Source organism: Narcine bancroftii, chromosome 2 (assembly GCF_036971445.1).
Source record: "Narcine bancroftii isolate sNarBan1 chromosome 2, sNarBan1.hap1, whole genome shotgun sequence".
NCBI classification, from domain to species: Eukaryota; Metazoa; Chordata; class Chondrichthyes; order Torpediniformes; family Narcinidae; genus Narcine; species Narcine bancroftii.
Window position 1 is genome coordinate 193878802 of NC_091470.1, and position 24018 is coordinate 193902819.

At 41.9% G+C, this 24018-nt stretch overlaps 1 protein-coding gene across 1 annotated transcript in view; it reads right to left on the reverse strand.

The window, feature by feature from the left end:
• Positions 1-16: 16 nt before the first annotated feature.
• Positions 17-24018, reverse strand: part of tmem256 (transmembrane protein 256) — a 37617-nt gene continuing 13615 nt past the window's right edge. The window contains exons 2-5 of the mRNA XM_069919829.1: positions 14066-14103; positions 11349-11429; positions 7784-7928; positions 17-4449 (exon numbers count right to left, since the gene is read on the reverse strand). Of these exons, the coding sequence (XP_069775930.1) occupies positions 7785-7928; positions 11349-11429; positions 14066-14103 (263 nt within the window). The 3' untranslated portion in view covers positions 17-4449; position 7784. The remainder of the gene's footprint in view (positions 4450-7783; positions 7929-11348; positions 11430-14065; positions 14104-24018) is intronic.

Below are 24018 nucleotides of genomic sequence, written 5' to 3' on the forward strand. Positions count from 1 at the left end.
ACAAGATTGGACAGAACGTAAAAGGGAGCAGAGATCACTTACAGAAAAATGTAGTGTCAGACTTCAGAAGAACAATCTGGTTAAACTAATCGGAAAATTGAGAGGGTGAATGAACAAGAACATGTGCAAGAGTGAATGTAGAATATACAAGGTCGTGGACACAGCCCAGGACATCACGGGTAAAACCCTCCTCCACCATCGAAAACATCTACGGGAGCCATCGGAGTGCAGCAGCGACCATCAAGGATCCACCCCACCCAGCACATGCTTTGTTCTCGCTGCTGCCAACAGGAAAGAGGTATTAGAGCCACAAGACTCACACACCCAGGTTCAGGAACAGCTGCTGCCCGCTCACCATCAGACTCTCCAACGACAAACTCATTTAAGGACTCTTCTTTGTGCACTTTATTGATTTTCTTTCTCTCTGTGTTGCAGTCAGTTTATTTACATTTCATTATCTGCTAACATGTGTACGTTCAGTACAGTTTTTTGCACTACCAATCAGTGATAATTCTGCCTGGCCCGCAGGAAAAAGAATCTCAGGGCTGTATGTGATGTCATATATTTACGGTGACAATACATCTAAAATGCAAGAAGGCTTTTCCCACTGAGGGTAGGTGAGTCAAGAACCAGAGAGCGTGGATTAGGGTGAAAGGTGAAAACTTCTTCACACAGAGAGTGTGCAACGAGCTGAAGTGGTGAATGCGGGCTCGATTTTGACACTTAAAGATTTGGACACGTACATGGATGGGAGGTGTATAATTTGGGTGCAGGACAATGGGATGAAGCAGAATAATACTTCGGAACAGAACCGAAGGGCCTGTGTTGTAACGTTCTATGGATTTGTGAGTGAGTGTTGTCATGATAATGAATATGTATGAGATGTGCCGGAAGTCACGTGGTATGAGAGAGAGATAAGAGCACAAGCAGGAGAACAAAGGAAACTGGAAAATAAAGACCCTGAGAAGTTTACCTGATAAAACTTGTGTTTAATGTTTTATTGACTTCACATTTCGGGCCACAAATGTGACATTGGCGACGAGGATGAAAGAATCTTGAAGAAAATTAAAGACTAAACAAGATTACAGAGGATTACAGACAACTTCAAAGTGATAAGAATTTTCTCTTTGTTTCAGTACTTTTGGGGTTGGAATTTTTCCTCATGGCTGGGGCAGACAGTGACTTTCTCACACATAGTGGAATTGCTCATTTTGACCCAACGGGTGGTGCAAGCACTGTAAGTGTGAAGTGGAAGGCATGGCTGGAAGAATTTGAATCCTACGCCGACAGTCGTGGCCTATTTCTAGATACCGGTACGGTTGAACAAAAAGCGCAGAGAAGGGCGTTACTTCTTTTCACTGCTGGACCCGCAGTTTGGGAAACATTTAAGACACTTTTCAATACTGGAAGAAAGGATGAGTACCGGAAAGCGGTAGATGCATTAAATGCACACTATGTAGTGACTCCGAATGCTACATTTCAACGCCATTTGTTTCGGAGAATGAGACAAGAAGATGGCCAGACAATTGCTCAGTACGTGACGAGACTACGCCAGCTAGCTGTTGGATGCAATTACATGCCAGCTGATTTGGACAACCAATTATTAGATCAAGTCGTACAGCACTGTAGATCAGATAAACTCAGAAGACGTCTACTGGAAAGAGGGAGTGAGTTGGAACTCACCAATGCTTTAGCTATTGCTGTTGCATTAGAGGCTGTTGAAGGGCAATTTCATACCATGACCCTGAAAGACAAATCAAGCCAGCAAATTAAGAGGCTCTCACATCGCCATAACCAGCCAAGATACACGTCGACACAGGACGCGGAGTGTTATCGATGTGGAAACCGAGGTCACTTTGGAAAAGACCCATATTGTCCGGCCAAAGGCAAAGTTTGCAGAAAGTGTAGAGGTAAGGACCACTTTGCAAAGAAGTGCAAAAGCAAGTCCAATGCAGACCAGAAGAGGAAGAGTACAACTTCCAAAGGCAAAGCCTGGGGGAAAGGAAAGTATCCTGGAAAGAAAGATACCATTCACCAGATAGACGGTGACGATGATGATACCCAGGAGGAACAGAGTTGTTACCAATTTACGTTGAATGAAGTACGTCATGAGAAAGTCCCAGTGATCATTGGTGGAGTGACTGTGCAGGTCATTGTAGACTCAGGCAGTGACAGTAATGTGATTGATCGACATTTATGGGAGAAGTTGAAAAGGAAAAAGATCATCTGTACCTCAAAGAAGTGTTCCAAGAAACTGTATCCATACACAGCAACCAAGCCATTGCAGACCATTGGATGTTTTACTGCAACTGTTGAAGCTGGAGATAAGTACACCAAAGCAGAGTTTATGGTCATAGAAGAGAGGGGAGAACCATTGCTGAGTAGAAGCACAGCGCAAGACCTGGCAATACTTCATATTGGAGCTTGTGTCAAATCAATTCAGTCATACGAGGATATGAAGCAAGAATTCCCCGCAGTCTTCCAAGGAGTAGGAAAGCTGAAAGGTCGACAATTGAAGCTAGCGGTAGATGAAATGGTCAAACCCAAGGCACAACAAATGCGCCGAACTCTGTTTGGACTTCGTGGGAAAGTCGAAGCCAAAATTAAAGAATTGATCGAACAAGACATTATTGAACCAGTGGAACATTCGACACAATGGGTCAGTCCCGTAGTGATTGTGCCCAAACCAAAGGGTGATGTAAGACTATGAGTTGACATGAGAATGGCCAATGAAGCTATAATTAGAGAATGACACTAATATATGGATATTGGTAAGTGAAGGTCAAGTTTATTTCTGATTAAAGGAGGGATGTCATGATAATGAATATATATGAGATGTACTGGAAGTCACGTGGTATGAGAGAGAGATAAGAGCACAAGCAGGAGAACAAAGGAAACTGGAAAATAAAGACCCAGAGTTTACCTGATAAAACTTGTGTTTAATGTTTTATTAACTTCACATTTCGGGCCACAAATGTGACAAGTGTCTGACCAATTTATTGGAATAATTTGAAGTTTAGGATAGGAAAGGCTTAGATAGATATGGACTAAAAGCAGGACCAATCCAGATAGCAGTTTATTCGACCAGACCAGTTAGTGAAAGGATCTGTTCCACGTCTCATTCTGACTCAAGTTCATATTCATCCGACTGTACACATACAACCTGATGAAACAGCGTTTCTCTGGACCACAGTTCACACACACTACATAATAATATGTACACAAAGTACTTTAGGATGATGTACTCAGTTACATCAATCTCACAGGCTGTGGGAAGCTGTTCCCCAGCCTGGCCGTCCTGATTTTGATGCTCCTGTACCTCCTTCCTGATGGTAGTGGATCGAAGACACTGCACGGGATGGAAAGGGGCCACAATAATTCTCTGAGCCCTGTTTTAAGCAACTCTCCCGGTGAATGTCGTCAGTAAAGGGAGACCCCAGTGATCTCACTGTTTTGATGACCCTCTGTATTGACGTCCCGTCCAATGGTTTGCAGCTCCTGTCCCACACGGTGATGAAGCCGGACAGGACACTGTCAATTGTGCTCCTGTAGAATGCTGTCGAGATAGGGGCCAGTAGCCTTGCTCAACCTCCCTCAGAACCGCTGGGAGGTGCTGGGTTTAACCTCACCCTGATCTGGTTCCCATCTGTCCTTTACTTGTGTCCCTTCGACTTTTCTCACCCCCTCCCCCCCCCCGCGGTATAAATGAGTGGGAGTTAATTCAATGACCTGTTACTCTGCAATTTCACATTGTAAATTATAGCAGTGAATCTGGTTCCATCTCCCTAGCATTTCCAGCACAATAATTGATGGCACAGTTACAGCACCAGCGACCAGGGTTCTAATCTGCGCAGTTTGCCCATCCTCCCCTTGTCTGCATGGATTTCCTCCCACTTTACAGACATACGGGGGTTTATCAGTTAATTGGTCACGGGTGATTTGGGCAGCGCTGTTACAGGGCCAGCAACATGGGTTGGAATCTGCGAGTTCGTCCGTCCTCCCCATTCTGTGTGGATTTCCTCCAGGGGCCCTGGTATCCTTCCACTGTTCAAAAACGTACCAGGGGTGGTAGGTCAATGGGACAAAGGTGTATTTGGGTAGCGCAAGCTCGAAGACCGGACGGGTCTGGTATCGTCCTGCATTTTCAAGCAGCAGAGGGGTAACTTGATTCTGTTGGCTGTGACAATTCCTGAGTACCCATGAAGGGGAAGACTTGTAATTACATGGACCCCTTCCCCACTCAGTTCATCCCAAAAAATGAATGAGGCACCTTCACTGACGCAGGACAGAAATATAGCAGCCAATTGACCCAAACGTGTTCACACAGCATCACGACGCCGTGACGTGATGCTCCATTTTGTTGATCAACACTCGCGTCCCAGAATGTGACTTGGGTTTAACTTTTAAAATCCAGACAACTGTCCTGTTGGTAACACAGCACCTTTTCTCCTGCAAAACACAAAAGTCTGCAGACACCGTGGATGTAGTAAAAAAAACAATGCTGGAGAAACTCAGCAGGTCAGACGGTGTCCTTGATATAAAGGTACGTCACCGACGTTTCAGACTTGAGGCCTTCATCAAAATGAGTGGGAGTCGTCTATTGAATCCGGTACTCCTGCTGTGGTCTGTTCTACATTGGAGACTGGACGCAGACTGGGAGATTGTTTCACTGATAACCTTCGCTCTGTCTCCATCAGTGACCGGGATCTCCCAGTGGCCAAACATTTCAATTCTACGCCCCCCTCTCCCGCGTCGACATGTCTGTCCACGGCCTCGTGCACTGTCAAACCCGGACCACCCGTAAATTGGAGGAGCAACACCCAATTTTCCGCCTGGGCACTCCCCGTTCTCCCTCCCTTCCCTATCCCTCGGTCTCCTTCCCTGCAGCTCTCCACCCCCTTCCCTCTCCATTCACAGAGCCATCCAGCCGGACGACATTAACATCAACTTCTGTGGTTTCTGCTCGTCCACTCTCCCTTCCCTATCCCTACTTTCCTCCAAATCTCCGCCCCCTTCTCTCCATTCACAAATCTGCTCCCCTCATCATTTACTGCTGTTCTCCCCCTCCCTTATCCACCTGCCTATTGCCTCCTGCCTGTGGGACTGGTCCTCTCCCTCACCATTCTGTTCGGGCGCCTGCCTACATGTTGTCCATACCTCAAGCCCCAAACGTTGGTGATGTTTCTTTATCTTAGCTGTATAAAGTAAGCAGTTTGACCTGTTGAGTTTCTCCACCATCGTATTTTTAACTTTACAACTTGAGTGTCAGTCGGATGTACTCAAGTCCAGATCTACTAAACAAAGCCGCAGGATATTCAAAGAATTACAAATTTTATTAGATATCGATAACTTTTATGAATTCAGTGAATATGATCACAAGCCAACATTGGCCAGTTTTCATCACAAATCCTGTGATTCTTCATCGTGGACACTTAGGGCCCTTTTCCACCAACATTGGATCAGTGAGCAGGGTTTAACTTGGGAAAACCCATATGTTGTGAGTGTAAGTTTCACTGGTTCGCAGATTGGTAGCTTAGGGCACAGGCCAGATCAGGTTGACAGGCAAAAGGCCAGGTATTGTTTCTTTCTTCAAGCCCGGGAATGGCCAGACTACGGCCCCCGGGCCAACTGCGGCTCGTGGTCCATATTTAGGTGGGTTCTGTAACAGCAGCGCTCCCCCGCGGGGTCCAACTGCCCATCAGTCTGCGTCGACTCTATACAGTCTTTCAACGGCCTGTTATCCTGCGGATAACTGGCGGGATTAATACTAATGTTTAGTCCATGACACATTTTTCTGTCTATAACAGGTTTGACCACCCCTGTTCTAGCCTGTCCAGAACTCAATGGAACAAAACTGGTTGATGGAGCAACGGGTCATTGATGGAAGTGGCCTTCGATATCAACCCAGTTCGAACCTGACATACCCAGCAGATGGCCTGTCCTGCTGGGCTAATAATCTTACACTTATTAGACGAGATCACAGAACATTACAGTCTAGAACCGGCCCACGATTCTCCTCGATCTAGAGCAGGGACGGGCTACCTACTGGCTAGCAATCCAAACTTATCCGATCCGCAACCCAATTCCAAAGTACCATCTGCACCCGTTCCAATGATACAATTAGTGCAAACCACCCCTCTCCGAAAAAAACCCCAGCAAAATGGAAACACTTCGTTAAATGTTGAAAAACAGATGTGGAATCAAAAAGGACCAACAATATCGTTACCTTATTCTACAGTTTGACGACATATTCATACTGCATACTTGTGTAAAAGTTGATACCGTGCAAAACTCCCTATTTTTGGCCAAAAAAGCTGGAATTTTCCATACATCTCGTGTAAAATTTGACAACAGTTTCTCACCTCGGCCCTGGCCGGCTGTCCATCGGAACTCCCGATACCACGAATGTGGACTCACACCCTGGCCTCGGCCACCCATCGGAGCTCCTGAGTTTCAAACGACGCAGGTAGTCACCGCAGTCAAAAGTAGCATCCATATAATAGTCGACCCATTTAATGTTGAAATTTAATGTTGAAAATGGGCAACAAAATTCAACTTTTCTGGTGAAATTAAGCCAAAATGGAGGGAAAGTAATTCTTTGTAAAAATGCAGCTGTTTGGAACATTTCTTGTCAAAAGGGTGGCTTGTGGAAAACAGAGATTCTGGCTCAAGGAACAAAATATTTGGAAATTTGTAGAGGGAGCAGGAGAAAAGTGATGGGCAACAACGGAGTTGAGGTTTCCACCTGGGTGTCCCCGTGCGGGACGGGCTGAAGGTCAACTTGCAGGTTGATTCGGTGGTGAAGAGGGCAAATGCGATTCACTAGGAACAGAACAGAGATGTGATGTTGGGGCTTTATGAGACCTCAAGTGGAGGATTGGGCGCAGTTTTGGGCTACTTGTTTAAGAAAGGATGTGCTGACGTTGGAGAGGATTCAGAGGAGATTCACAAGGACGATTTCAGGAATGAAAAAGGGTTATTATACCAAGAGCATTTGACAGTTGTTGGGCTGCACTCATTGAAATGTAGAAGAATGGGGGGGGGGGGGTGGGGGGAGAAGGGGAATCTCATTGAACATTAGGAATGTAGAAAGGTTGTTTCCCACGGTGGGAGAGTCTATAACAAGAGGGCACAACTTCAGGATGCAGATTTCTTCAGCCAGAGGGGGATGAATCTATGGAATTTGATCCCACAGGCCATTGTGGAGGCCGGGTCATTGGTGTATTTAAGGCAAAGATTGATAGGTTGTTGATGAGCATCACAGGTTATGGGGAGGCCATGCAGTGGGGCTGAGTGGGGAAAAAGATCAGCTCATGATGGGGCAGACTCAATGGGCTGTATAGCCTATTTCTTCTGGTGTGTCTTATAGTTATGGTCTTGACACTGGCCCCCTTCAAACACAAGGCAGCAAACTGAGGTATCTTCTGAACAACCAGGTTTACGTTGGTCCTTTTCAGTTCCACATCTGTTTTTCAACATTTAACAGTTTTTCCATTTTGCTGTTTTTTTTTCAGGGGAGAGGGTGGTTTGCACTACTTGTATAGGTCAGTGGTTCTCCACCTTTTTCTTCCCACTCACATCCCACTTTAATCCCTAGGCCATTGGTGATCCGTGACTAGTAAGAGATTGCCCAAGGTGGGATGTGAGTAGAAAGAAAAAGGTGGAGAACCACTAGTCTAGAGAATGGTGCTAATGTAAACAGACATTAGAGTTTTCCTCCCACTGCTTGGTCCTTGACCCCCTCTCCCCTGCCCCTTCCCAACGTCCTGCGGCCTCTGCTCACCTCAGAGCGCCATGGCCGCCCAGCCCACAATTAGCATGGTTCCACCGTAAGGTGCGGCCTTAGTGAGCGTGGGGTCCCCAGTGATCGCCTGGAAGTAGAGGGAGCCGCAGAACATCACCATTCCGGACGTCAGCAAGGTGCCAGCCTGGCGGAAACGGCAGACTTTACTGTCATATACACAAGTATGGCATACAGAAGCAGTGACATTCTTCCTCTCTGTGGCTGTACAGGTACACCAACAGCGGTAAATTGAAATTGCATACTCCTCAAGACAAAAATAGGTCATAAATCTCAATGGACAGAGAAATATTCAGTTTGCAGCTGGTGCATAAAATATGTTTCCACAGTCCGGACATTTTTTGTGGGTCTGTAGAGATTCCTGAGCCTGGGAGATTGGGGAAAACAACCTGTTCCTGAACCGAGTGAGAATGTAAGTTTTAATATACTGACTGGATGGCAGATCTCTGCATTCCAGTCTTTCTTGTGATCAGCTGGAGCTGATTTGATAAGGTCATAAAAGACATAATCATTGGGCAAAGGACATGAGCCTGATTAATGAATCCCAAGAGAATTCGAAGGAATAAGCACTTAGACGGAGCAGTCTGTTCAAATGTCCTAGCCACCTGGGGATCTGAAGGTATAAGATTTGTCAGCCACGAGGAGACACTCTGGACAGCTAGACTAGCTGCTCGTGGCAGTGCTTCTTGCTGTAACGGAGATTCCCAAGCTTTGCAGTGATTAAAAATCTATTTGTGCAGCTGTGTTAATGTTTTCAAAGAACCAAAGGTCCACTTTAACAACAGTTGCTGGACCCAGGCTTTGGTACCTTTTGAAGGTAACAGCAAGAGACTGAGGAAGGGCTCAGGCCTGAAACGTCGGTAATATATCTTTACCTCCTGTGGACGCTGTGAGGCTGGCTGCGTTGCTCCTGCCCAAGGCTGGCTGCGTTGCTCCTGCGCGAGGCTGGCTGCGTTGCTCCTGCGCGAGGCTGGCTGCGTTGCTCCTGTGCAAGGCTGGCTGCGTTGCTCCTGCGTGAGGCTGGCTGCGTTGCTTCTGCGCGAGGCTGGCTGCATTGCTTCTGCGTGAGGCTGGCTGCGTTGCTCCAGCATTTCTGTGTTTTTACTACAATCACAGCATCTACAGAATTTGGTGTTTCACTGTTGCTGAGAATGCCGGCACTGCCGGAGCCAATGTGATGGCAGTGCTACTGCTGGTGTGGACCCGGGGAGAGCGAAGACACAGCCCCCCATACACACGGGTCCCACTGCCCAGTCCGACTACCGACTGCTCCGCACAGGGTTTAAGCAGCCCGTTAAAGGAGCTGATGGTGGTTTTATTTAAAATCATGAGACTGCGGGGTCTGGGTCCTGTGTTTAGCAGTAGCCACGAGGGATTGCAGATTCCAGGGAAGCAGAGCACCACAAAATGGGGAGTCCAACCTCTCGCATGAGGAGAGGCAGAGGAGACGACCCGACACATGGGACGGTGACGGGCTGCTGGTGACTTGAGGCAAGGAACCTATGGAGGCTGCAGGCGAGTGATTCACAACGGGCTGGGGGTTGCCAGGAATCGGAACCGGGATGTGAGAGGGTGCCAAGGGCGTTGAAGGGTTCCCAATCCTGTTTGAGGTTCAGATCTGGAGCTCGGGTTGCTGATGGTTTGGACTGGACACCGCGTGGCTGCTGAGGCAAATCCCTGGACACTCGGTGACTCGGGTGGGGAGGGAGGAACTCTCTTTTGCTTCTCTTCCTCTGACTATAAGAGGCACCTCAGGTAATTCCTGCTGTCAGAGAATCTGTCTGCCATAGAGCAGACAAAAGGCAGTTTTGTTTAATATGACAGTCTTATTACATGACAATAAATTGACTCTTGAATCTTGAGACTGTGATCAGGTTGACGGGGATTCTTTTTGATGTTGGCTGCCTTCTTGAGGGAGCAACTCATGTGAAGGGATTGTCCACTCGACTCCCAACAGTCCACATTTGCAATGTTGAACATCAGTCCTCCAGAACCCAAAGGGGAGTGGCCTTGAACTACCATGGGAGAAAGTGCTTCCTCAGTGCTGTCAGTGAGACCTCCACATTGCTGTTTTACAGTGTCCACATGCTGGGTTGAATTGTATTGTTCCACTGTTACATGTACCAAGTGAAAAGCTTTGTTTTCTGTGCTATCCTGTCCAGTCAACTTGTACAGAAGATCATAGGAGACAACAGTGTAGGAAGAAGTTTGCGTCAACGGTGCTGAGTACAGAGAAAAGTACAGCTGATGAAAGGTGAACAGGCATCTTTTACCAAGGAAAGGTGCATTTAAGTGTGGGATAACAGCAGAAAAATAACTGTCTTTGAATCTGGAGGTTTGTTTTCAAGCAAACATATCTTCTGTTGGATAGAAGGGGGAAGAGGTCACTGACCAGGGTGGGATTGGTGCTGTAGTACATGAGCAGTTCCAGTGCAGATTGGTGGTGTTGGGACTTCAGATCGCCCGTTCATTTTGTTCTCTTTCAAAACATTTTATTTGTATCACAGTAAAAGCCGATTCCAGCCATTTAAACCTGTGGAGCCCAATCACACCCAAATTAACCTACAAAGCCTGTACATTTAAGAGGGTGGGAGGAAACCGGAGCACCCAGTGGAAACCCACCCAGATACAACCTCCTTACAGACACCAGTGGATATGAACCCAGGTTGCTGGCGCTGTAATAGTGTCATGCTCTCCGTGCCACTGTTCTTGAGGTACAGGAGGTACAGGTTTTGAGAGATACTGTCGAAGAAATTGCAATGAATTGCTTGGATGATGCACGACAGATGGGGACGAACGGGTGTGCAAGACAGATGGGTACGAATGGGTGTGTAAGGCACACGGGGATGAATGCTTGGCTCCATGAGTGCCACTATTTCCTACCAACATGCAGATCGTCTATGTGTCCTGTATTTCTGACAGAGGAAGGGGTTGGACAAGACAGTGGGTGGCGTTTAGAGCATTGCTGTGAGAATTGCTGACTTAAGTACCCTCACACACCAGGCCAAATTCTAGAGACACGAGACAGCAGACGCTGGCAACCATCAGCTGGAGGAGTTTAGTGTGTCCAGCTCGAGCATCATCAGTGAGGAAACAGGAATTGGTGCTTTGAGTTGGAAGCCCTCAGAGATGCTGCTCGAATTGCTGAAGTCCTCCAGCCGGTCTTGTGGCATCCATAGGAGGTAAAGATATCTTACTGACGTTTCAGGCCTGGGCCCTTCCTCAAGGAATGCTTTTTGTTTCATGTTCAAATCTCTCTCTGTCCTGGGGCCAATCCAGCCCACGTGTCAGTGCAGTATGGAAGAAAGCTCTTGTCCAAGTTCTAGTGGTTAACCCTTTGCGGGAAGTGTGTAGCCGATGACTGGTGTCAGCTCAAGGCAATGGCCCAGACTCTGCCATTACAGCATGCTGAGCCTGGAGACACAGACGTGGTAACAGACTGCTCCCGTCACCCATTTAACTCGACAGCAGAAGTCAATAGCATCAGGCCGAGGGAAACACACAGGCAAACTTTAAAAAGCAGAATGTAAGCAATGACAACTCATACCAGCAAAGGTTTCCGGCAGTGAGGAACTCCCAGTAGTGCCAGACTGTGCAGGAAATGGTACTTGTTTGCAGTTTCAAACAGCTGTGAGACAAGACAGGTTAGTGCTGCAGATGTACACCCACTCGTGCACACACTTGCATGTGCATATGTACTACACCCACATGCACCCAACTTTTCTCAAAATTACAAAATCTCCCTTAGTCTGACATTATTCAGGCTGACTGCTAAAATTTAGCTCAAGTAAACAAGTGCAGTTCCCGGAGGAAAGGCAGTTCATGGAAACTTCTGACCAAGAGGTCGCTGATTATATTCCAGAGGGTCGTCGAGAGGATTTTAGATGTCAAGAAAATGAAAGGATGTTGAATTGGTGCAGGAAAGTAGTTCTGAGGTAGATCAGCCTTAATGTCACTAAATACCCTGCCCTCCTCCTACTGTATTTCTTCTAATTTGACACGATGAGGAAGTCCATTTGGCAAGCAGTTAAACAAGTCAACCCATACAGAGTACAGCAGGGAATACAGTTTGGAGAGATCAGTTTGTACAGAGCTATGGCAACATTGTTTTACCAGCGGGAGGCTTGTTCAGGAATCTGATAACAGGAGGAAGGAACCTTCGCCAAACACAGTTCACAGTCGCCAAACCCACTGTAGACATATTATCACTCCATGGCACAGGTACTGTTGCCAAGGCTGGCACTGATGTCCCCTAATTTTCTTGAGAGACAAAGTTGAACTGCTTTTGACTCCTAGATTGTGACCCAGTGCCAGTGAAGGATCAGCAAGACATTTCCAAGGCAGGTTGGTGTGAATGTTGGAGAGGAATAAGACCATGAGACATAGAAATAAGACCATGAGACATCGGAGTGGAACTGGGCTTTTCAGCCCCACCAGTCAATCATGAGTTGATGTAATTGCATATACGGTAGAATCAACCGGAAAACCGAACAACCGGCAAAAAAATTTGAGGAAATAAATTTCAAATTTTAAAATAAAAGCTTAAAGGTTTAAAATTGTAAATGTTCTCCGAAGCAACGCAAAACCCCTTGGTGAAGATGGGAGCAAACATTCAGCCAGCAGAGCGCCGCGGTCATGCCCGGTCTATAGAGGCTGAATAAAATGGCAGCGCCCAGGATGAAGAGCCGGCCGATGCTACTTGCCGCTGGGGGCGACTCTCCCAAGATGTCTCCCTATCCTTGCCTGGTAAGTGTCTTTATCTTTATTAGTATTGGATATATTAGTAAGGCTTTATCTGTAAACTTGGGGAAGGGCGGGTTAATTATGACAATGGTATGGTTAGCGTAGTGGTTAGTGCAATGCTGTTACATCGCCAGCGACCAGGGTTTGAACTTAAATTTTGTAAATTATGGGAATTCATGATTAAAATGAGCATTACATAATTAGAGACCACAATACTGATTTTTTTTCCCAAATTCTTTTGTCTTTTAAACTGTGTATTCTTAATGCAAGTGCGTTAGTTAGGCACGGTAAGAGTGAGTCTCAGTCATTTGGAAAATTCATGATCCCTGTAGTTGCTGGATAATGCGGATTGTACTATCTTCTTTCTTTTCTTTGGCTTGGCTTCGCGGATGAAAATTTATGGAGGGATAATGTCCACGTCAGCTGCAGGCTCGTTTGTGGCTGACAAGTCCGATGCGGGACAGGCAGACACGGTTGCAAGGGAAAATTGGTTGGTTGGGGTTGGGTGTTGGGTTTTTCCTCCTTTGTCTTTTGTCAGTGAGGTGGGCTCTGCGGTCTTCTTCAAAGGAGGTTGCTGCCCACCGAACTGTGAGGCACCAAGATGCACGGTTTGAGGCGATATCAGCCCACTGGCGGTGGTCAATGTGGCAGGCACCAAGAGATTTCTTTAGGCAGTCCTTGTACCTCTTCTTTGGGGCACCTCTGTCTCGGTGGCAGGTGGAGAGCTCGCCATATAACACGATCTTGGGATCCATTCTGGAGACGTGACCTACCCAGCGCAGTTGGATCTTCAGCAGCGTGGATTCGATGCTGTTGGCCTCTGCCATCTCGAGTACTTCGATGTTGGAGATGAAGTCGCTCCAATGAATGTTGAGGATGGAGCGGAGACAACGCTGGTGGAAGCGTTCTAGGAGCAGTAGGTGATGCCGGTAGAGGACCCATGATTCGGAGCCGAACAGGAGTGTGGGTATGACAACGGCTCTGTATATGCTAATCTTTGTGAGGTTTTTAAGTTGGTTGTTTTTCCAGGCTCTTTTATGTAGTCTTCCAAAGGCGCTATTTGCCTTGACGAGTCTGTTGACTATCTCGTTGTCGATCCTTGCATCCGATGAAATGGTGCAGCCGAGATAGGTAAACTGGTTGACCGTTTTGAGTTTTGTGTGCCTGATGGAGATGTGGGGGGGCTGGTAGTCATGGTGGGGAGCTGGCTGATGGAGGACCTCAGTTTTCTTCAGGCTGACTTCCAGGCCAAACATTTTGGCAGTTTCCGCAAAACAGGACGTCAAGCTCTGAAGAGCTGGCTCTGAATGGGCAACTAAAGCGGCATCGTATATACGTATATCGTATATAATATATACATAATATATTTATCATATTTATGTGATTATTATGTGCTGTGTAGTGTGTGTATGGGTACCATAGTCTGGAGAACCTCTGTTTCATCGGGTTGTATACGTACGGTTAGATGATGATAAACTTGAAAGGGGCTCAGAGACCACATGCTCAGCCCAAGGCCCTTACCTCTTTCAAATAATCATCTCGATCGCTGCGTCGGTAGCCTGCACACAAAAATAAAACAAAAATGCATTTAAGGTGCTTCAACCATAATTCCAGAAGATGGTGCTCAGAGTTTGAATGCGTCAGGCTAGAAATGGCACATGAGGATGGGAACTGGTTTCTCTGCAGTGACCATCACAGTTCAACAGTCAACATTCTGGCCTCCACACAGTCTCTTGGGCAAGAATGATCCTGGGGCGCAGATTTTGGAGCATGACAAAGCATTACGTTCCTGAGCACAGAAGGGTTAGGCCAGAAGACAGAGGAGCAGAAATAGGCCATTCAGCCCATCGAGTCTGCCCCATGGATCATGAGCTGATCCATTTTCACATTCAGCCCCATAACCTGTGTTGCCCTGGATCATTAACAACCTTTCAATCTTGGCCTTAAATACACCCAATGACCTGGCCTCTACAACCGCCTTTGGGATCAAATTCCACAGATTCACCACCCACCAGCTGAAGAAATTCCTCTGCATCTGTTCTAAGTGGACACCCTTCAATCCTGAAGTTGGACCCTCTTGACATAGACTCTCCCACTGTGGGGAAACAACCTTTCTACATCTACTCTGTCCATGCCTTTCAACAGTCAAAATGTTTCAACGAGGACCACACCCTCCAATTCCCTAAAATTCCAACAAGTACAGGACAAGAGCCATCCAATTGAGCTGATTGTGAAACAATTTGATGGAGATCCAGTTGTGGAAGCAGCTCTGTCTGACAGCCAGAGCGAAATGAAGAAATACTTCTTTTGTAGAGAGATAATAGAAACCAGGAACACTGCCCCAGAATATTTTAGATTTTTTGAAAAAAAGGTGTCATTCATTTTGGAAGGGGGAGGGGGAGAAAATGGAGCAAATCCACGTTACAGACGTTGAAGTTCAAATCATTCAGTATTTAAGTTCAAGTTTATTATTAACATTTGTGGACTTCAGGAGGACCAGGAATGATCGGTCTCCACTAAACATCAACAACTCTGTGGTGGAGAGAACCAAGTTCCTTGGAGTTCACTTAACTAATGACTTCTTGTGGACACTCAACATCCCCTCACTGGTGCCAGTGGCCTTGGTTCAAAATCAGCGCTGTCACTAAGGAGTTTGTACATTCTGTGTGGGTTTCCCATGTTCAGATTTTTTTTGCCAGAGTACAAACATAACATCACATTCAACCCCGAGATCTTTCTTCCTGCGGGCCAGGCAGATTTCTACTTATCAGTAGTGTTAACTATATTCCAGAAATTATATTTATACAGAAGAAAGAAATGTAACCAAACTGACAGAAAAAAATTAATTTCGACATAGAGCATGGTGCTCTGTGGTTAGTAAAGGATTTTTTAAGGTGGCGTGTAAGTGAAAAGAAAAAGGGTGAGAACCTCTGGCCTAGACCTTTAACAAAGCAGGATATCTCAACAAGCCACTCATTTTAATTATTCTTTGAAAAGACGTGGAAATAAATCACGGATTAATTTCAGAATTTAAGCACTTGCTTGAAATTAAACTATGAAACATACTTAAAAGCCTTAATTGGATCGGTGTAATTGGGGGAATGAATGCTAATTTAACCTGTTGAAACCAGCCAGGTCCAACTGAAAACAGCCATGGCCTTTTGGGAGAGATGCCTGTTATTCGATTGGACATTTTCCATCTTCCTCAGGAGTTTGCAGAGGTTTAATATAACATAGAAAACCCTGGCAAATTTCTAGAGGTGTGGTGAAAGTGTGCCGACCGGCTACGACACGGTCTGGTGTGGTGCAATTAGTAAGGGGTTGCTTAAGGTGATACATGGGTGGAAAGAAAAAGCTTGAAAACCTGTTTTAATCATCCCTCAATGACTCGTTATCTGTGCAGTTTCAGAACTCCAAATTTTTCTCAAGCAAAATATTTCAGTAACAATTGGGTCTGAAGCAGTGATTCTCAACCTTCCCTTCCCACCCACATCCTGCCTTAAACAATCATTGGGATTACTTAAAGTGGGATATGAGTGGGAAGAAAAAGGTTGAGAACCACTGATCTAGATCTAATTTAACCTCATTCTTTAAATAATTTTTATTTTTCACAGTGTGAATCATGTCAACCAAAATATGTACAAACGTTTCTCATTAAATTTACACAGTGACCTTTTCTCCCCCCTTTCCCTCCTTCCCCTCTACCCCCCCCCAACCCATTAGTATTCAACATATACAATACAATAAAACCATAAAACAATATCTTCACACAAAGGAAAATAAACCAGAAAAATGCGTAATCTATTTATTATACTCTGAATCTAGTCATTTTGCTTATCATTTTCATTTTAGGGGATGGAGGTCCTCGGCAAGCTCTCTCTGATATGTTCCATGTAAGGTTCCCAAATTTGTTCAAACATTGTGACTTTGTTTTTTAAATTATATGTTATTTTTTCCAATGGAATACATTTATTCATTTCCATGTACCATTGTTGTATACTCATGCTCTCTTCCATTCTCCAAGTTGACATTATATATTTTTTTGCTATTGCTAAAGCTATCATAATGAATTTTTTTTGTACTTTGTCCAATTTAAGGCCTAATTCTTCACTTCTTGTGCTATTTAAAAGAAATATCTCTGGTTTTTTTGGTATGCTTTTTTTAAATAATTTTATTTAGTATCTGATTTAGTTCTTCCCAAAACGTATTCACCTTCGCACATGTCCAAGTTGCATGTAATGTTATTCCCATTTCCTTCCCATAACGAAAACATCTGATAATGTTGAGTCCCATTTTTTTTTATTTTTGAGAATTAATATATACCCTGTGTAACCAATTATACTGTATCATACGTAACCTTGTGTTTATTGTTTTCTTCATCGTTCCAGAACATAACTTTTCCCATACTTCATTTTTTATCTTTATGTTTAAATCCTTTTCCCACTTCAGCTTAGGTTTATAGTTTATTTCATAATTCTCCTTATCTTGCAGCTTAATGTACATGTTCATTATAAATCTTTTAATTATTATTGTGTCTGTAATCACATATTCAAAGTTGCTTCCTTCAGGTAATCTCGTTGTTGCCCAATTTATCCTTTAAATAAGCTTTCAATCGATGATATGAAAACATTGTACCATGAGTTATTCCATATTTGTACTTCAACTGTTCAAATGTTAATAAATTATTTCCCAAAAAACAATTTTCTATTCTTTTGATTCCTTTTCTCTCCCATTCTCGAAAGGAAAGGTTATCTATTGTAAAAAGAGATTTTGCGTCAATAATAATTTTGGTATTTGGTAATTCATTTTTTTCCTTTCTAAGTAGATCTTCTTCCATGCATTAAGTAAATGATGCAATACTGGTGAGTTTTTATATTGCACCAGTTTATCATCCCACTTATAAAGTATATGTTCCAGTACCTTCTCACCTATTTTATCTAGTTCCATCTTAGTCCAGTCTGGTTTTTCCCTTGTCTGGTAAAAATCTGATAAATCCCTTAATTGGGCAGCTCTATAATAATTTCTAAAATTTGGTAACTGCAAACCACCTTGATTATACCTCTCTGTTAATTTATCTAACGCTACCCTTGTTCTCTTCAGTTCATTTAAAAAAATTTCTGTTAAGGGAATTGGTAACGTTTGAAATAAGTATTGTATCCTTGGGAACAGTTCATTTTAATGCAATTTACCCTCCCTATCAACGTTAACAGCAGTTCTTTCCAATGTTCTAAGTCCTCCAATTTCTTTATTAGTGGCTGATAACTTAGCTAGTGCAAGTGGCTTAAATTATTATCTAACCTGATTCCTAGGTATCGGATTGCTTGTGCTTGCCATTTAAATGGTGATTCTTTTAAATTCTGTATAATCTGCATTACTCATTGGCATCACTTCACTATTTGCATTGATCTTGTACCCCGATATTTCTCTATATTCCTTCAATTTCTTATGTAATTCTTTTATTGATATCTTATGTTCTGTTAAGTATACTATAATGTCGTATGCAAATAAGCCAATTTTATACTCCTCCTCCTTTAATTTTATCCCTTTTATTTTATTTTCTGTTCTTATCAGTTCTGCCAAAGGTTCTATTGGTACAGCAAACAATGAAGGGGATAGTGGATATCCCTGTCTAGTTGCCTACTTAATTTAAATTGATTCGATACATATCTATTTACTGCTACTTTCGCCAACAGTGAACAATGCTTTAATCCAATTTATATATTTTTCTGGTAGACTGAACTTCTGTAATACTTTAAATAAGTAGTTCCACTCTACTCTGCGTCTAGAGCAACAGCCACTGTTGGTTTCTTATTTCCTTGAACTACATGAATTAGATTAATAAATTTACAGACATTGTCCGCTGTTCATCTTTTCTTAATAAATCCAGTTTGATCTTGTTTTACTATTTTTGGTACACAGTCGGCCAATCTGTTTCACTATTATCTTATAGTCTTAAGTTAAGTAGAGATATTGGTTTATATGATGCTGGTGTTAATGCTTCCTTCCCTGTCTTTGGTATTACTGTAATTATTGCTGTCTTACATGAATCTGGCAAGTTTTGTGTTTCTTCTACATGGTTCATTACTTCCAGGAGAGGAGGAATTAATAACTCTTTAAATATTTTATAAAATTCTATTGGAAATCCATCCTCTCCTGGCATTTTATTGTTCAGCAGCTTTTTTAATATATCTTGTACTTCCTCTATTTCAAATGATTTTATTAGTTTGTTTTGTTCCTCTTGCAATTTCAGCAGTTCAATTTTAGCTAAAAATTCCTCTATTTTGTCACCTTTTCCCTCATTCTCAGTTTGGTATAATTGTTCATAATATTCCTTAAAATTTTCATTAATCTCTGATGGGTTGTATGTAATTTGTTTGTCCTTTTTCCTTGATGCCAGTATCGTTCTTTTAGCTTGTTCTGTTTCAAGTTGCCAGGTGTGTTTTTTCTCCCAGTTTGTAATACTTTTGCTTTGTTTTCATTATGTTCTTCTCCACCTTATACGTTTTTAATGTTGCTTATTTTATTTTTTTTGTCCGCCAATTCTCTCCTTTTCGTTATATCATTCCTTTTGACTAATTCCTTTTCTGTACTTACTATTTCCCTTTCCAACTGCTCTGTTTCCCAATTGTAATCCTTTTTCATCTTAATCACATAACTTATTATTTGCCCTCTAATGAAGGCTTTCATTGCGTCCCATAATATAAATTTATCTTTCACTGATCCTGTGTTTATTTCAAAATATGTTTTAATTTGGTGTTCAATAAACTCCCGAAGTTCCTCCTTTTTAAGTAGTAGGGAGTTTAACCTCCATCTATATGTCCTTGGTGGGTCCAGTTCTATTGCTAATAATAGGGGTCCTCTACCGGCACCACCTACGGCTCCTAGAACGCTTCCACCAGCGTTGTCTCCGCTCCATCCTCAACATCCATTGGAGCGCTTACATCCCTAACGTCGAAGTACTCGAGATGGCAGAGGTCGACAGTATCGAGTCCACGCTGCTGAAGATCCAGCTGCGCTGGATGGGTCACGTCTCCAGAATGGAGGACCATCGCCTTCCCAAGATCGTGTTATATGGCGAGCTCTCCACTGGCCACCGTGACAGAGGTGCACCAAAGAAAAGGTACAAGGACTGCCTAAAGAAATCTCTTGGGCTGATATCGCCTCAAACCGTGCATCTTGGCGCCTCACAGTTTGGCGGGCAGCAACCTCCTTTGAAGAAGACCGCAGAGCCTACCTCACTGACAAAAGGCAAAGGAGGAAAAACCCAACACCAATCCCCAACCAACCAATTTTCCCCTGCAACCGCTGCAATCGTGTCTGCCTGTCCCGCATCGGACTTGTCAGCCACAAACGAGTCTGCAGCTGACGTGGACTTTTTACGCCCTCCATAAATCTTCGTCCGCGAAGCCAAGCCAAAGAAAAGAAGAATAGGGGTGAATAATCTGATAGTAGTCTAGCTTCATACTCAGTTTTCCTAACTCTCTCTTGCATATGGGCTGACAATAAAAACATCAATCCTTTTTTTGTAAATTTTTTTTTCACACCATAAACCACATTAACCATGATACATACTTTTTCCTTTTCAAATATATACAGTGCCATTTTCTTCCCCCCCCCTCCCATCCCACCCTCCCTTCCTACCCCCTCCCGTCCATTTAAAGTACAAAATCTAGGATACATTAAACCAGTCAAACAATGTTGTCATTCAATAAAAATAAACAAGAAATTCCACTGAGTCAATTCTTTTCATTTCCTTCTCCTTTCGTTAATTTAGGTAGTGAATGTCCTCGGTAGGTTTTCGCTATTATGTTTCATGTAAGGCACCCATATTTGTTCAAATATTTCAATATTATTTCTTAAACTATGTTATTTTTTCTAATGGAATACATTTATTCATTTCTATATACCATTGTTGTATTTTCAAATTATCTTCCGATTTCCAGGTTGTCATAATACATTTTTTTGCTACAGCTAGAGCTATCTTAACAAATCTTTTTTGTGCATCATCCAAATCAATTCCAAATTCTTTGTTTTTTATGTTACTTAGGAGGAAGATCTCTGGATTCTTTGGTATATTGTTTTCTGTAATTTTATTTAATATTTGGTTTAGATCTTCCCAAAATTTTTCTACTTTCTCACATGTCCAGATTGCATGAATTGTTGTTCCCATTTCTTTTTTACATCGAAAACATCTATCAGATACTGTTGGGTCCCATTTATTTAACTTTTGAAGTGTAATGTATAGCCTGTGTATCCAGTTATATTGTATCATACGTAACCTCGTATTTATTGTATTTCTCATCGTTCCAGAACATAACTTCTCCCATGTTTCCTTTTTTACCTTTATATTTAAATCTTGTTCCCATTTTTGTTTAGTTTTACCATTTGTTTCCTCATTCTCCTTTTCTTGCAGTTTAATATACATATTTGTTATAAATCTTTTGATTATCATTGTATCTGTAATCACATATTCAAAGTTACTTCCCTCTGGTAAACTCAGACTGCTTCCTAATTTGTCCTTCAAGTAGGATCTCAATTGGTAATATGCCAGCACTGTATCTTGAGTTATATTGTATTTATCTTTCATTTGTTCAAAGGATAATAAACTATTTCCTGAAAAACAAATTTCTATTCTTTTGATCCCTTTTTTCACCCATTCTCTAAAGGAAAGGTTATCTATTGTAAAAGGGAGTAACTTATTTTGCGTCAATATTAGTTTTGGTAATTGATAATTTGTTTTATTTCTTTCTACATGAATCTTCTTCCAAATATTGAGTAGATGATGTAATACTGGAGAACTTCTATGTTGTACCAATTTTTCATCCCATTTACATAATATGTGTTCAGGTATATTTTCCCCTATTTTATCTAATTCTAATCTAGTCCAATCTGGCTTTTCCCTTGTTTGATAAAAATCTGATAGGTATCTTAATTGTGCTGCTCTATAATAATTTTTAAAGTTTGGCAGTTGTAAGCCTCCTTGTTTATACCATTCTGTTAATTTATCTAGTGCTATCCTCGGTTTCCCCCCTTTCCATAAAAATTTACTTATTATTTTTTTTAACTCCTTGAAAAATTTCTGTATCAGGTGTATTGGCAATGTCTGAAATAGGTATAATATCCTTGGAAAAATGTTCATTTTAATACAGTTTATCCTTCCTATTAGTGTTAGTGGTAAATCTTTCCAATGCTCTAAATCGTCCTGTAATTTTTTCATTAGTGGATAATAATTGAGTTTATATAGTTGGCCGAGATTTTTATTTATTTGTATACCTAGGTATCTTATTGCTTGCATTTGCCATCTGAATGGTGATTCCTTCTTAAATTTTGAGAAATCCGCATTATTCATAGGCATTGCTTCACTTTTATTTACGTTAATCTTGTAACCCGACACTTCTCCATATTTCTTCAATTTCTTATATAATTCTTTTATTGATAGTTCTGATTCTGTTAAGTATACTATAACATCATCCGCAAATAAACTGATTGTATATTCCTTGTCTTTTATTTTTATCCCTTTTATATTATTTTCTGTTCTTATCAATTCTGCTAGTGGTTCTATAGCTAACGCGAACAATAAGGGTGATAGTGGGCATCCCTGCCGTGTTGACCTGCTTAAGTTAAATTGCTTTGATATATATCCATTTACTGTCACTTTCGCCAATGGTCCCTTATATAATGCTTTATCCAATATACTTCTCTGGTAAACTGAATTTTTGCAATACTTTGAATAAATAATTCCATTCTACTCTGTCAAAGGCCTTCTCTGCGTCTAAAGCAACTACTACTGTTGGCGCTTTACTCCCTTCTACTGCATGAATTAAGTTAATAAATTTACAAATATTGTCTGTTATGCGTCTTTTTTTAATAAATCCAGTTTGGTCTAGATTTACCACTTTCGGTACATACTCTGCTAATCTGTTTGCTAATAGTTTAGCTATTATCTTATAATCTGTGTTAAGTAAAGATATTGGTCTATATGACGCTGTTGCGAGTGGATCTTTCCCTTGCTTTAGTATTACTGTAATTATTGCTGTTTTACATGAATCTGGTAAGCTTTGTGTTTTATAAATCTGGTTGATTACTTCCAGGAGGGGAGGAATTAATAAATCTTTAAATGTTTTATAGAATTCTATTGGGAATCCATCCTCTCCTGGTGTTTTATTATTTGGTAATTTTTTTTATTATCTCTTGTATTTCTACTATTTCAAATGGTTCTGTTAATTTATTTTGTTCCTCTATTTGTAGTTTTGGTAGTTCAATTTTAGTTAGAAGTTCATCTATTTTCCCTTCTTTCCCTTCGTTTTCAGTTTGGTATAATTGTTCATAGAATTCTCTAAAGTTTTCCTTGATTTCCGTTGGATTATATGTGATTTGTTTGTCTTTTTTCCTTGATGCCAATACCATTTTCTTAGCTTGTTCTGTCTTAAGCTGGAATGCTAGAATTTTGTGCGTTTTTTCCTCTAATTCATAATATTTCTGTTTTGTCTTCATTATATTCTTCTCCACCTTATATGTTTGTAGTGTTTCATATTTTATTTTTTTATCTGCCAATTCTCTTCTTTTGCTACATTTACTATTTCCCTTTCCAACTGCTCTGTTTCCTGATTATAGTCCTTCTTCATCTTGGTTACATAACTTATTATTTGCCCTCTAATGAACGCTTTCATTGCATCCCATAGTATAAACTTATCTTTCACTGATTCTGTGTTTATTTCAAAATACATTTTAATTTGTCTTTCAATTAATTCTCTAAAATCCTGCCTTTTTGAGTAACATGGAGTTTAATCTCCATCTATACATTTTTGGAGGGATGTCCTCTAACTTTATTGTCAATATTAAGGGTGAATGGTCCGATAATATTCTAGCTTTATATTCTGTTTTTCTTACTCTATCTTGCATAAGAGCTGATAACAAAAATAGGTCTATTCTTGAGTATGTTTTATGTCTAGCCGAGTAACATGAATATTCCTTTTCCTTTGGGTGTTGTTTCCTCCATATATCCAAAAGTTGCATTTCTTCCATCGATTTAATTATAAATTTGGTTACTTTGTTCTTTCTGTTAATTTTTTTCCCAGTTTCGTCCATATTTGAATCCAAATTCAGGTTGAAATCCCCTCCTATTAATATGTTCCCTTGCGTATCTGCTATCTTCAAAAAAAATCTTGCATAAACGTTTGATCTTCTTCGTTAGGTGAATATACATTGAGTAGATTCCAAAACTCCGAATATATCTGACATTTTATTATTACATATCTCCCTGCTGGATCTATTATTTCCTCTTCTATTTTAATTGGCACTGTCATGATAATGAATATGTATGAGATGTACTGGAAGTCACGTGGTGTGAGAGAGAGTTAAGAACACAAGCAGAAGAACAAAGGAAACGGGAAAATAAAGCCACTGAGAAGTTTACCTGATAAAACTTGTGTTTAATGTTTTATTAACTTCACATTTCGGGCCACAAATGTGAC